Source organism: Pseudophryne corroboree, chromosome 11 (assembly GCF_028390025.1).
Source record: "Pseudophryne corroboree isolate aPseCor3 chromosome 11, aPseCor3.hap2, whole genome shotgun sequence".
Classification (NCBI taxonomy): domain Eukaryota; kingdom Metazoa; phylum Chordata; class Amphibia; order Anura; family Myobatrachidae; genus Pseudophryne; species Pseudophryne corroboree.
Genome location: NC_086454.1, coordinates 96,294,170 through 96,306,595, shown reverse-complemented (window position 1 = coordinate 96,306,595; position 12,426 = coordinate 96,294,170). Strand labels below are relative to the sequence as shown.

The following is a 12,426-nucleotide window of genomic DNA, read 5'->3' as shown; positions in this document are numbered from 1 at the left end:
CTTTATTTTATGAGGGAAGAATAGTCAATTCATACCTTGTCACCTTTACTCCACACCACAATGGGTGCTGGATCTCCAGTGATGGGGACGTCAAGGCGCAGTTTATTGCCAGCAACGACAATGATGGTGTCAGCGTGTCCAGATGTAGTGTCCAATTTAATCTTCGGGGGCTCTGTGTAAAATAGGTGCCAATAAATCATGACCTACCACAAAGTCCCACAAGACACAAACAGCTACATAGACAGGTGCTCACTTAGTACTGTAGCAAATCACATATATAAATACAACCCAACAGCTGTAACTCTGTCCTCCCCGAACACGACGAATATATGTTGGTGCATGTATCATTTATTATGCACAGAGTTGGAGTAATGCCCCATGGGGCTCTCTGCAATATGCTGGTTTGTGCCCTCTTCTTTTATTTATCAATAAAAACAATATTAAAAAAAAGTTTTAGGATAACCTGGGTCCCTCAGTGTGCACTGGGCACTAGGCAGGGGAGTAGGTTGCCTAATGTATGATTAGGCTACGATTACCTTGTAGGTTTGTAAACAGTGATATACACGCTGGTCATTACACTAAGACACAAAATGCCAAATTCAGAAAGCGGAGATAGATAAAAGTAGTGACATCAATAGCACTTTATTGTTGACCCCACATTAACACAAACATCTTAGGCATTGTCAGACTGGGGCATGAAGGCCCCACCGGGGCAAAACAGTGGAAGAGGCCCATGCTTAAGGGGTGTGGCCAGTTACCATGAGGTGAGACCAACCCACACAGGATTAGACAGCCATTAGAATCTGGCCCCACTGTCTGGAACAGGTGTGGGATGATAGACAGTCTTTAGTTAGACAGTCAACAGATAGACACCACATGTTAGACAGACATTAGGTCGACAGGGTCAAAAGATCGACATGAAAAGGTAGACAGTACAAATGTCAACAGGGTCAAAAGGTCGACATGAAAATGGTCGACACAAAAAAGGTAGACACCATTTTTTTGCATTTTTGTGATTTGTGTGGATAGTTTTGTCAACTGGGACCCCCAATTGCAGAAAGGCATCCGCTCACCACGCTTCAGGCTCGGTGGCTCACTGCGCTTGCCACAAATTTTGCAACCAACTCTATGCCGACATGGATAGAGAAGGTATGAAATAGTCCAAAAACATGTAATTTTTTTAAAAAACAAAAAGGTGTCTACCTTTTTTATGTCGACCATTTTCATGTCGACCTTTTGACCCGTTGAACTTTTGTACTGTCTACTTTTTTTCATGTCGACCTTTTGACCCTGTTGACCTAATGTCTGTCTAACATATGGTGTCTATGTATTGACTGTCTAACTAGACACGGTCTATCTATCATCCAGATACCGTCTGGAACATGACATTACAGGGGGGAGGGAGGCCTACCGGAGATTTCCTATGGACCAGTCTGACACTGATCTGATCTTGAATCGTGATGCTCATGGCAGAATGTCAGCCAGTCCCATGACACTCACATCCTATTTTGGGAATTACTTTTCCGACAAATATACCCACTGCGGCTGATAAACACACAACCTCACCCCCACCACCACCACCACACCCAAATCATTATATAAATTGTGGTGTACCCAGGGTTCCTATTCTGTTAAGGCCACTACAGTGACAATAAGTGCAGTGATCTTTAAAACTGGGATTATTAATTTATCTCCAGATTTAATTCCAGAATTTGTCAAAACTTTGTTCTTTAGAACAGTCCTTAGAATATTCACATTATTAATGCTCAAATCTTTTTAAATCTGTACGTAGCACAGCTACATGAATATGTTTTACTGATTAGACACTTGGAGAAGGCTATTAGAAGGCTCCCTGGGTCTTTACATTAGTGCCAACTGAAAACCTGGTGACATGTCACATGCAGAATTAACACTTAGGGGGTATTCAATTAGCTGTAGGGTTTATCCCGCGACTGATTGCCAGCAAAAATCCCTGTGGTGAAGGGAAAAGTTATTTAATAAAATAGCTTTTTTCCCATGCCGAAAAGTCGGGATTCGCGTGTGGAAAAACACTGATTCTGCAGTTTTCTAGGGATTAAGGGGGTCATTCCGAGTTGATCGCTAGCTGAAAATGTTTGCTGCGCTGCGATTATGTTAAAAAATGGCACTTCTGCGCATGCGTATGCGGCGCAATGCGCACGCGCGACGTACTTTCACAACGGCCAATGTATTTTCACACAAGGTCTAGCGAAGCTTTTCAGTCGCAATGGCCGCCGCAGAGTGATTGACATGAAGTGGGCGTTTCTGGGTGTCAACTGACCGTTTTCAGGGAGTGTTCGAAAAAACGCAGACGTGCCAGGAAAAATGCAGGCGTGGCTGGGCGAACGCAGGGCATGTTTGTGACGTCAAATCCGGAACTGAATGGTCTGAAGTGATCGCAAGTGCTGAGTAGGTCTGAAGCTACTCAGAAACTGCACAATATTTCTTTGTAGCCGGTCTGCGATGCATTCGTCGTACTTCTGCTAAGCTAATATACACTCCCAGAGGGCGTTTGCACGGCTGCTAAAAACTGCTAGTGAGAATGACCCCCTAAGTGTCACGCTTGGCTTGAGTTAAGGATCTGACAACTGACAATTGACTGAGGGAGCAGCTTTCGACAAAGGAAGGAAACGAGATGGCTGAATTTAGTTCTTACTCATGGATTGAGGCCCGAAGATGTGGAGGGGTAGGCAATGAGGACAATGAACGAGAACGATACACTGAAGAAAGATTAATTCAGCTTTACTTAGACCACAATCCTACACAACGACTAGGAGATAAGTCTGAGTGAATTCTGAAAGATGAACTGTTCGTGACTTGTAAACGATGCTGAAGAATACTGAATGAAGAAGTGACTTGTGATTTGTACACAATGCTGAAGAACACTGAATGAAGAGATGACTTGTGTTTTGTAAACAATGCTGAAGGACACTGAATGTAGAGATGACTTGTGATTTGTAAACGATGCTGAAGAACACTGAATGAAGAGATGACATGTGATCTGTAAACAATGCTGAAGAACACTGAATGAAGAGATGACTTGAAGAATGATGTTGAAGAGAGGATCGCTGTGAGCACTGTCAGCAAACGACTGGGAGCAAAGGGCTGCAATAACAGAACTGACCACTGGGTGGCCACAACAGAACCAGGATACCAGGAGTTAACCTGGGAGCACAGAGCTTGAGCACCTTACAGCAGCAAGTTACTTGAACCACTGGCACCATGACTAAGCATCAACATCTTTTATAAGGGAAAACTGCACCGGATTGGCTGGATGCAAACTGGGATACCTATTGGCTTGACTTGGTCTCCAACATGGCGGCCCCCTGCACAGAGGACACATGTGGAACCAGCACACAGCCACTACCTCAGGCCTCAGTCTCCCAGATGCTGCACTCCAGCAACAGAACACTTGGAAACAGACACCTCCGGCTGCCATGCTCCGATCCGCAGGACCCGAAGCTTGGCCTCCAGACAGCCAGCAGCCGCACCGTAGGACCTCGCTGCCACAGCTCCTATCCGCCGCAGCCATACCAGCCGGCTAACAGGAAGGCCGCAGGGACCAGAATCAGAGGTAAGACTCCGGTTGCTGACAATAAGCGGATTCGTTTCTCTGTGAACTGGTTCAACCCGAACATTGAGATCCAAGTGGGATCCGAGTCCGGCTCAGGACTTCCCGCCTTACTCAGATCCCAAAGCAAGGCCGAATGTCATCTTCCTGCTGTCGGATTCTCATAGGTTTTGGATTCTATATAAGTCCACGTGCATCGGCGCCATCTTCAGCGGGTACTCTGTCTGCTGTATCTGAAAGGGGTGATCTGTCCATCCATCCAGGGGCTCCACCCCAGTGTAAAATTAAAATAATAAAAGCTAAAAACAAAAAGCCTAAAATTATAATTATAAAATGTGTGCAATTCTATATATTTCTGACTCATTTGTACGACATTGTAACCGCCAGTGTGTGATATAAGAAATACTTCTACATATTTCTGACTCATTTGTGCTACATTGTAACCGCCGGTGTGTGATATAAAAAATACTTCTACATATTTCTGACTCATTTGTGCAACGCTGTTGGTGAAGGTTAACCGCAGTGTGTAATGATATATATTTGTGACTCATTTGTGCGACACTGTAACCGCCCGTGTGTGATATAAAAAATACTTCTACATATTTCTAACTCATTTGTGCAATGCTGTCGGTGAAGGTCAACCGCAGTGTGTAATTACATATATTTCTGACTCATTTGTGCGACACTGTAACTGCCGGTGTGTGATATAAAAAATACTTCTACATATTTCTGACTCATTTGTGCAAAGCTATCGGTGAAGGTTAACCGCAGTGTGTAATGATATATATTTGTGACTCATTTGTGCGACACTGTAACCGCTGGTGTGTGATATAAAAAATACTTCTACATATTTCTAACTCATTTGTGCAATGCTGTCAGTGAAGGTCAACCGCAGTGTGTAATTATATTTATTTCTGACTCATTTGTGCGACACTGTAACCGCTGGTGTGTGATATAAAAAATACTTCTACATATTTCTGACTCATTTGTGCAACGCTGTCGGTGAAGGTTAACCGCAGTGTGTAATGATATATATTTGTGACTCATTTGTGCGACACTGTAACCGCCCGTGTGTGATATGAAAAATACTTCTACATATTTCTAACTCATTTGTGCAATGCTGTCGGTGAAGGTCAACCACAGTGTGTAATTATATATATTTCTGACTCATTTGTGCGACACTGTAACCGCTGGTGTGTGATATAACAAATACTTCTACATATTTCTGACTCTATTTTGCGACGCTGTCGGTGAAGGTCAACCGCAGTGTGTAATTATATATATTTTTGACTCATATGTGCGACACTGTAACCGCCAATGTGTGATATAAAAAATAATACATATTTTTGACTCATTTGTGCAACACTGTAACCGCAGTGTGTGATATAAAAAATAATATATAAATTTTGCTTTAAATTAATATTTTGTGCTGTGTCATCCCAGTATACATCCAGGCGTGCTCCGTCCATTGCAGTGTGCTGTGTCCGTAGCTCATATTCTTATGTTATTACTTATTGTCCTATTTTTAGAATTCTTATCACCACATTGATTCATTCAAATCAATATTATTAATAATTATAAATTAACTAAATTTAAATTAAATTAATATAACTAAACTCTCCACACATATCAAAGATATCTTTGAGGAACAGAAGAACTTGATCAAAAATAAATTAAAATCATGATTACAGCATCTAAAAGATTGTCTTTTTTAATTCTTCTTTGCCTTAATCATCTTTTTTCTCCTCACTTGTATAATCTTCTGCATATCAAAGATATCTTTGAGGAACAGAAGAACTTGATCCTAATTTTAAAATAATTTTAACAGACGATTACAGCATTTAAAAATATATTGTTAACTGCCACGTGTTTGCTGTCCACTGTTGTCGCTTAGCTTAGTCATCCAGCTACCTCGGTGCAACCTTTTGGCCTAAACTGGATAAAAACAATATTGTGAGCTGTTCTGAATAGACTGGAAATGAGTGGAAATAAATGTTATTGAGGTTAATAACACCGTAGGAACAAAAACACCCCCAAATTCTGATATTTTACTGTTTTTATGATTTAAAAAAAATACAGATCCAAAACCAAAAACCGCAAGGGCGGTTTTGGCAAAACCAATACAGATCCAAAACACGAAGGAAATACAAAACCAAAACACAAAACACGAAAAAAGGCCTGGCGCACACCCCTATTTTTTCCCCTTGCAGGAACCAATTTTGTGTTTTTTTAACGCAGACTTTTCCTGCAGCTCCATGACCTGTGAGATTCAGTCTGACTCTGGGGACTTGCGAATGAGGGGGAAACCTCACTAATTGAATAAGTCCAGCACAGCAATTCGTCGCGGGGTAAACATTGCAGCTAATTGAATACCACCCTTAGTGTTATCATATGATAACAAGCTCTGGACAATGTTAGAACAAACTACTGGCTCCCCATGATATCACAGTGAGTTCCTTACAAAGCTACACCACACACACTCACTGATACGTCACATACAATAGAAACCCCGCAGCATGTCAAATACGGCAGTAGATGTACCTTGTCTGGGAACAAAGTCAATTTTCACCTCTTGAGAGAGAGGGAGAGAGAGAGAGAGAGAGAGAGAGAGAGAGATCACACTCATGTAAAACAGAGAACTTTATATAGAAACACAGATTTTGTTACTAATTGTAAAAGGTTTTTTTTGTTTTTGAGAATTCTACATCGGTCAGGGTCTGCTCCCAGCAATGTTGCACCTTCCACACCTTCTTTTGGCAGTTTAATAATATTCTAATTTCCCTGCTACAGTTTTAGACATTATTTCCTTGGAATGGAATATATCTTATTCATAATTATGCTTAGGCTGTGCCATGGGTGCCAGCAATACCTCCAATTCAATAATCGTTGCCCAAACTATGCAAAGAGCCATTTTACACTCTGTATAGTTATGGACAATGTCATTTGTAGTCTACAAAGGCAAGAATGATGCATTACCTATATACTGTATATGTACTGTAAATAATATGCATTCAGGGGTCTACCCTGGATGATGACATTGAAGGTGTGCATATGTGTATGGAATGTTTCAGTGAGACCTGTCTAATGATCTGTGAATTGGAATTTAGACCTCTCTGATTCTATTGGCAATCTCAAACCTTGTAGTTTAACTCACCCATAAAGTGCAATTTTGCAGAGAGGTTGAAGGCAAATCCATTGGGAATAAAGGAATAGTCTCCCTCATCCGATGATATGACGTCATCGATGGTCAGCTTATGAACTCTATAATCAAAGGAAATAGTTTGTTAGAGGTCTTGCGGGAACAGTACTTATTTCAAACCATCAGTCAACTCTGTACGGCTCTATATGATGAGAAAGCAGGGCCGTAACTAGGTGTGTGCGGAGGGGGCACCGCACATAGCGCTGCAGGCTAGGGGGCGCTGTTGGCGGCACTTGTCAATTATCTGTTTTAATTCCTTTCACTTGCAGCTTTCCTCCTCTTTGAAGCCCAGCTTCTCCTGACCGCTCCTGTCTCCTACCCTGACCCTTTCTGTCGCTAATACTTCTACAACATTAATAAACTCAACTTGAGATTTCTTTCTTATTCAGTCACACTGTCCTTTATTACATTTCAAGATGCTGACATACCTGGGATTCGAACCCATTGCCGGTGGCATTGCAGTCAGGCAATCTATTCATTGAGCTATCTGCCCTTCCATAGAAAGGTAGATAATGCTAGCTAGAGAATTCTATTTGAAGCTTACCTTGTACTTTATGAAAAAATGATCAGCATTGCAGCTGAGCAGGTCTACAGTATGTAGTGTGTGTCTGGGAGGGATTCGATGTGTGCAGGATTAAATAGCTTAATGAGTAGGGTGTTTAGTTAGAATTCAACAGGTTATAGGTTTGAATATTGGGTATGGCAGTATACTGAAATGTCTTATTTAATTAAGGGTATTTTAGCTAAATAACAACGAGCTCTCAAGTTAAGTGCATAAATGAATGTGGTATATCCATTTTCTTGCAATGGCCTATAAATGTGTGTGTGTAATATATATATATATATATATATATATATATATATATATATGACTAGTACACTGCGTGTCAGCCTATTTTTTCATCCGCCTGGAGTGCCGACAGTTTATTTCTTCTATATATATATATAGGAATCGTTATGGAACGGCACTCAGAGGCTTTGATAAATGCAACAAACGTGTATTTGAGAATCAGCAATACATCACTTCATGGTATCAACGTTTCGGTGCCAGCATGCACAAGGTTGTATGTGTCTTTTCTTTTATGCTACATCATATCCTGACGACGGTGCATGCTGGCACCGAAACGTTGATACCATGAAGTGATGTATTGCTGATTCTCAAATACACGTTTGTTGCATTTATCAAAGCCTCTGAGTGCCGTTTCATAACGATTCCTATGTCAGCGGCAAACACCGCATCGGATCAGGACACCGGGGTATTTAATCTTTTAATTGAGTGCTGGACCCAGCTTGTATATATATATATATATATATATATATATAAAATGTGGGAAGGGGCATAATAGTATGGGTTTCTCTGGGAACAGTCTTGTTACGCATCATCCCCATGGGGCATGCGCCTTATGTCCCTATTGAAGAAAATGAGAGGGGGGCGCCAATGCTCTCTCTGGCACAGGGCACCAAAAAGTCTAGTTACGCCTCTGTGAGAATGACAATGGGGGTCATTCCGACCCAATCGCACGCTGCTCTTCGTCGCAGCCATGCGATCGGGTCGGAACTGCGCATGCGCTGCGGCTGCATTGCGCAGGCATGTTGTTGCCCGGCGACGGCACTAGCGAAGAAAGCGGTTGCAGCGGTGACTGCAAAAAGATTGACAGGAGGAAGGCATTCCGGGGCGTCAACTGACCGTTTTCTGGGAGTGGTGCGGTGAACGCAGGCATTTCCAGGAGTTTGGAGGTCGGATGTCTGACGTCAGTTCCAGGACCATCAACGCTGGATTCATCGCACAGGGTAAGTAACGCATGCCCTGGCCTTGTTCTGCCCAAAACTTTTTTTGAATAGCAGGGCTGCACAAGTGATCGCAGCCTTGCTATGCAAAAAACACTCCCCAATAGGCGGCGTCTAGTTGATTGCATGGGCTGCAAAAAGTTGCTGCGTGCGATCAACGCAGAATGACCCCCAATGTTTCTCCTGCATGGTTAAGAAATTATCCCACCTTTTAGAAGATTCTTTGTCCACAAGAGCATTGGGCTATTTGTTTGTCATGGCCGGACAATTATTGTGCAGCATATTAATAATTGCCCATAGTTCCGGCCATTATCACCTTTGTGATGTTCTCCATAGTGAAAACACATGCATGACAAAGAAAGCTCTCTTGCCACACGTCTAATCTGTGCCCTGCTTACTTTACAGAAGGTTTTAGAACAAGCACGCCACATTTTAATGTGAATATTCTTCAAACCTGATTTATTTTTTGAAAATTGCTTTAAAAACAAGCTGCAGCTCCTCTTCCTGCTGCTGCAAGTATGATGGGAGAGTAACTGAAACCTAACTGGGGTATCTAAGAGATGAGGGCGGGAAATCACCTTCCAATATGGGTGACCTTGATCCTGTCATTGGGAATGACCTCCTTTCCATTCTTCACCCATATTCCTGTGACGGTCTCGTCCGACACTTCACACCTGAACACAGCCTGCTCCTTGGACTTCACTGTCAAATCAGCTACACCCTGCAGAATCTCCAGCTGCTTCTCTGGAAAGGCAAGTTATCATGTTATATATTACTGCTGAGTGACCCTATAATATACAGTAAGTGGCAGAGAGGCTGAACACTTCAGTTCAGTAATTATGGCTGTAGAGTTTGTTAATATACAATTGTTGCATATCAAATTTATCAGTATAATCTAGCAAAGTTATTTTGTCACTTCCAGCTGTTTTATTTATGCAACTAAAATGCACATGTTGAGATAGAAAGGCCCACTGCACGAACAAGTCACCCAGGACTTAGCACCAATGAGAGGCTGTTTGGCGCAACTGAAGCCACCGTGTTTACGCACACATCTGTTTCTCTAACACTAATCTTGTACCATCATCTCTAGCATTAACCTTCTACAATTGTCTATAATACTAATCCTGTACTGTCATCTCTCACATTAATCCTGTACCATCAACTCTAACACTAATCCTGTACCATCATCTCTAACACTAATCATGTACAGTCATCTGTAACACTAATCCTGTACAGTCATCTCTAACACTAATCCTGTACTGTCATCTCTAACACTAATCCTGTACAGTCATCTCTAACACTAATCCTGTACTGTCATCTCTAACACTAATCCTGTACTGTCATCTCTAACACTAATCCTGTACAGTCATCTGTAACACTAATCCTGTACTGTCATCTGTAACACTAATCCTGGACAGTTATCTCTCACACTAATCCTGTACAGTCATCTGTAACACTAATCCTGTACAGTCATCTGTAACACTAATCCTGTACTGTCATCTCTAACACTAATCCTGTACAGTCATCTGTAAAACTAATCCTGTACTGTCATCTCTAACACTAATCCTGTACTGTCATCTCTAACACTAATCCTGTACAGTCATCTGTAACACTAATCCTGTACAGTCATCTGTAACACTAATCCTGGACAGTCATCTCTCACACTAATCCTGTACAGTCATCTGTAACACTAATCCTGTACAGTCATCTGTAACACTAATCCTGTACTGTCATCTCTCACACTAATCCTGTACTGTCATCTCTAACACTAATCCTGGACAGTCATCTCTCACACTAATCCTGTACTGTCATCTCTAACACTAATCCTGTACAGTCATCTATCACACTAATCCTGTACAGTCATCTGTAACACTAATCCTGTACAGTCATCTATCACACTAATCCTGTACAGACTCAGTCATCTGTAAAACTAATCCTGTACAGTCATCTGTAACACTAATCCTGTACTGTCATCTCTAACACTAATCCTGGACAGTCATCTGTAACACTAATCCTGTACAGTCATCTGTAAAACTAATCCTGTACAGTCATCTGTAACACTAATCCTGTACAGTCATCTGTAACACTAATCCTGTACTGTCATCTCTAACACTAATCCTGTACAGTCATCTGTAACACTAATCCTGTACAGTCATCTGTAGGAGAGAGAATTGACTAACATAGGAGAGGAATGGGTTAAACATCCTGTGAGGGGTGGACCTAGCTGTGAGGTAGTACAGCCTTAGGAAAGGGGGAGGGTTAAGGTATATATAGGCTGGAGTGGCCATTTTAGGTCTCTTTGCTTGCTGAATTTTCTTCCCGCCCTCCCGCCCTAAGGGTAGAGGTTGTTTTGTTTGACGCGGAGTGCATTGGCGTTTAATTGCTTAGCTGTTTTCATTCGTTGGCTATTTATAGGCGGAAAAGAATGGCAGTTTGTAGTTGTATGGTTTTTTTATAGGTAGTAAGTTTCAGTGTTATATGGTTTAGGTGCACTCACCTCCATCGACTTAATGGCCGCTCGACCACCCATCCGGGAGGCAGCGGCAGGGCACCCAGGAGCGGTGGGAAGTCACTGTGGGGGTTGTGTTGACACCTATTACCGGTTTTGATAGGGTGCTGGACGGTTTCGGTCAGTTTACCAATTTAAGTTTACCAATAGTTTAATAGAGCCGTTCTTTTTTCTGCCACCATTATGCCGACTGATTCGGCATCTTAACAAACTTTTCCCAATTACAGGTTTTGCTATGGTTAGGGTCAAATAAATAGCTAGCAATTTTTCTGCCAAAATCATGTCTCCGTGTCTTTATTTACTGGTATAAAAGGTAACTAAGGTTTACTTCAATAAAGGGGGTCCACCAAATATCACTAGGATGTTTAACACTAATCCTGTACAGTCATCTCTAACACTAATCCTGTACTGTCATCTCTACCACCAATCCTGTACCGTCATCTCTAACACTAATCCTGTACAGTCATCTCTCACACTAATCCTGTATCGTCATCTCTAACACTAATCCTGTACCGTCATCTCTCACACTAATCCGGCACAGTCATCGGTAACACTAATCCTGTACAGTCATTTGTAAAACTAATCCTGCACAGTCATCTCTCACCCTAATCCTGTACCGTCATCTCTAACACTAATCCTGTACAGTCATCTCTCACACTAATCCTGTATCGTCATCTCTAACACTAATCCTGTACCGTCATCTCTCACACTAATCCGGCACAGTCATCTGTAACACTAATCCTGCACAGTCATCTGTAACACTAATCCTGGACAGTCATCTCTCACACTAATCCTGTACTGTCATCTCTAACACTAATCCTGTACAGTCATCTAACACACTAATCCTGTACAGTCATCTGTAAAACTAATCCTGTACCGTCATCTCTAACACTAATCCTGTACAGTCATCTGTAAAACTAATCCTGTACCGTCATCTCTAACACTAATCCTGTACAGTCATCTCTAACACTAATCCTGTACAGTCATCTCTAACACTAATCCTGTACTGTCATCTCTAACACTAATCCTGTACTGTCATCTCTAACACTAATCCTGTACAGTCATCTGTAACACTAATCCTGTACTGTCATCTGTAACACTAATCCTGGACAGTTATTTCTCACACTAATCCTGTACAGTCATCTGTAACACTAATCCTGTACAGTCATCTGTAACACTAATCCTGTACTGTCATCTCTAACACTAATCCTGTACAGTCATCTGTAAAACTAATCCTGTACTGTCATCTCTAACACTAATCCTGTACTGTCATCTCTAACACTAATCCTGTACAGTCATCTGTAACACTAATCCTGTACAGTCATCTGTAACACTAATCCT

General features: G+C 41.8%; 1 protein-coding gene across 1 annotated transcript in view; it reads right to left on the bottom strand.

Annotated features, from left to right (window-relative positions):
• Positions 1 to 12,426, bottom strand: part of MYBPC3 (myosin binding protein C3) — a 226,943-nt gene that overhangs the window by 57,273 nt on the left and 157,244 nt on the right. Inside the window, exons 15-18 of the mRNA XM_063944593.1 lie at positions 9,155 to 9,320; positions 6,744 to 6,850; positions 6,131 to 6,160; positions 36 to 172 (exon numbers count right to left, since the gene is read on the bottom strand). Coding sequence (XP_063800663.1) covers positions 36 to 172; positions 6,131 to 6,160; positions 6,744 to 6,850; positions 9,155 to 9,320 — 440 coding nt within the window. The remainder of the gene's footprint in view (positions 1 to 35; positions 173 to 6,130; positions 6,161 to 6,743; positions 6,851 to 9,154; positions 9,321 to 12,426) is intronic.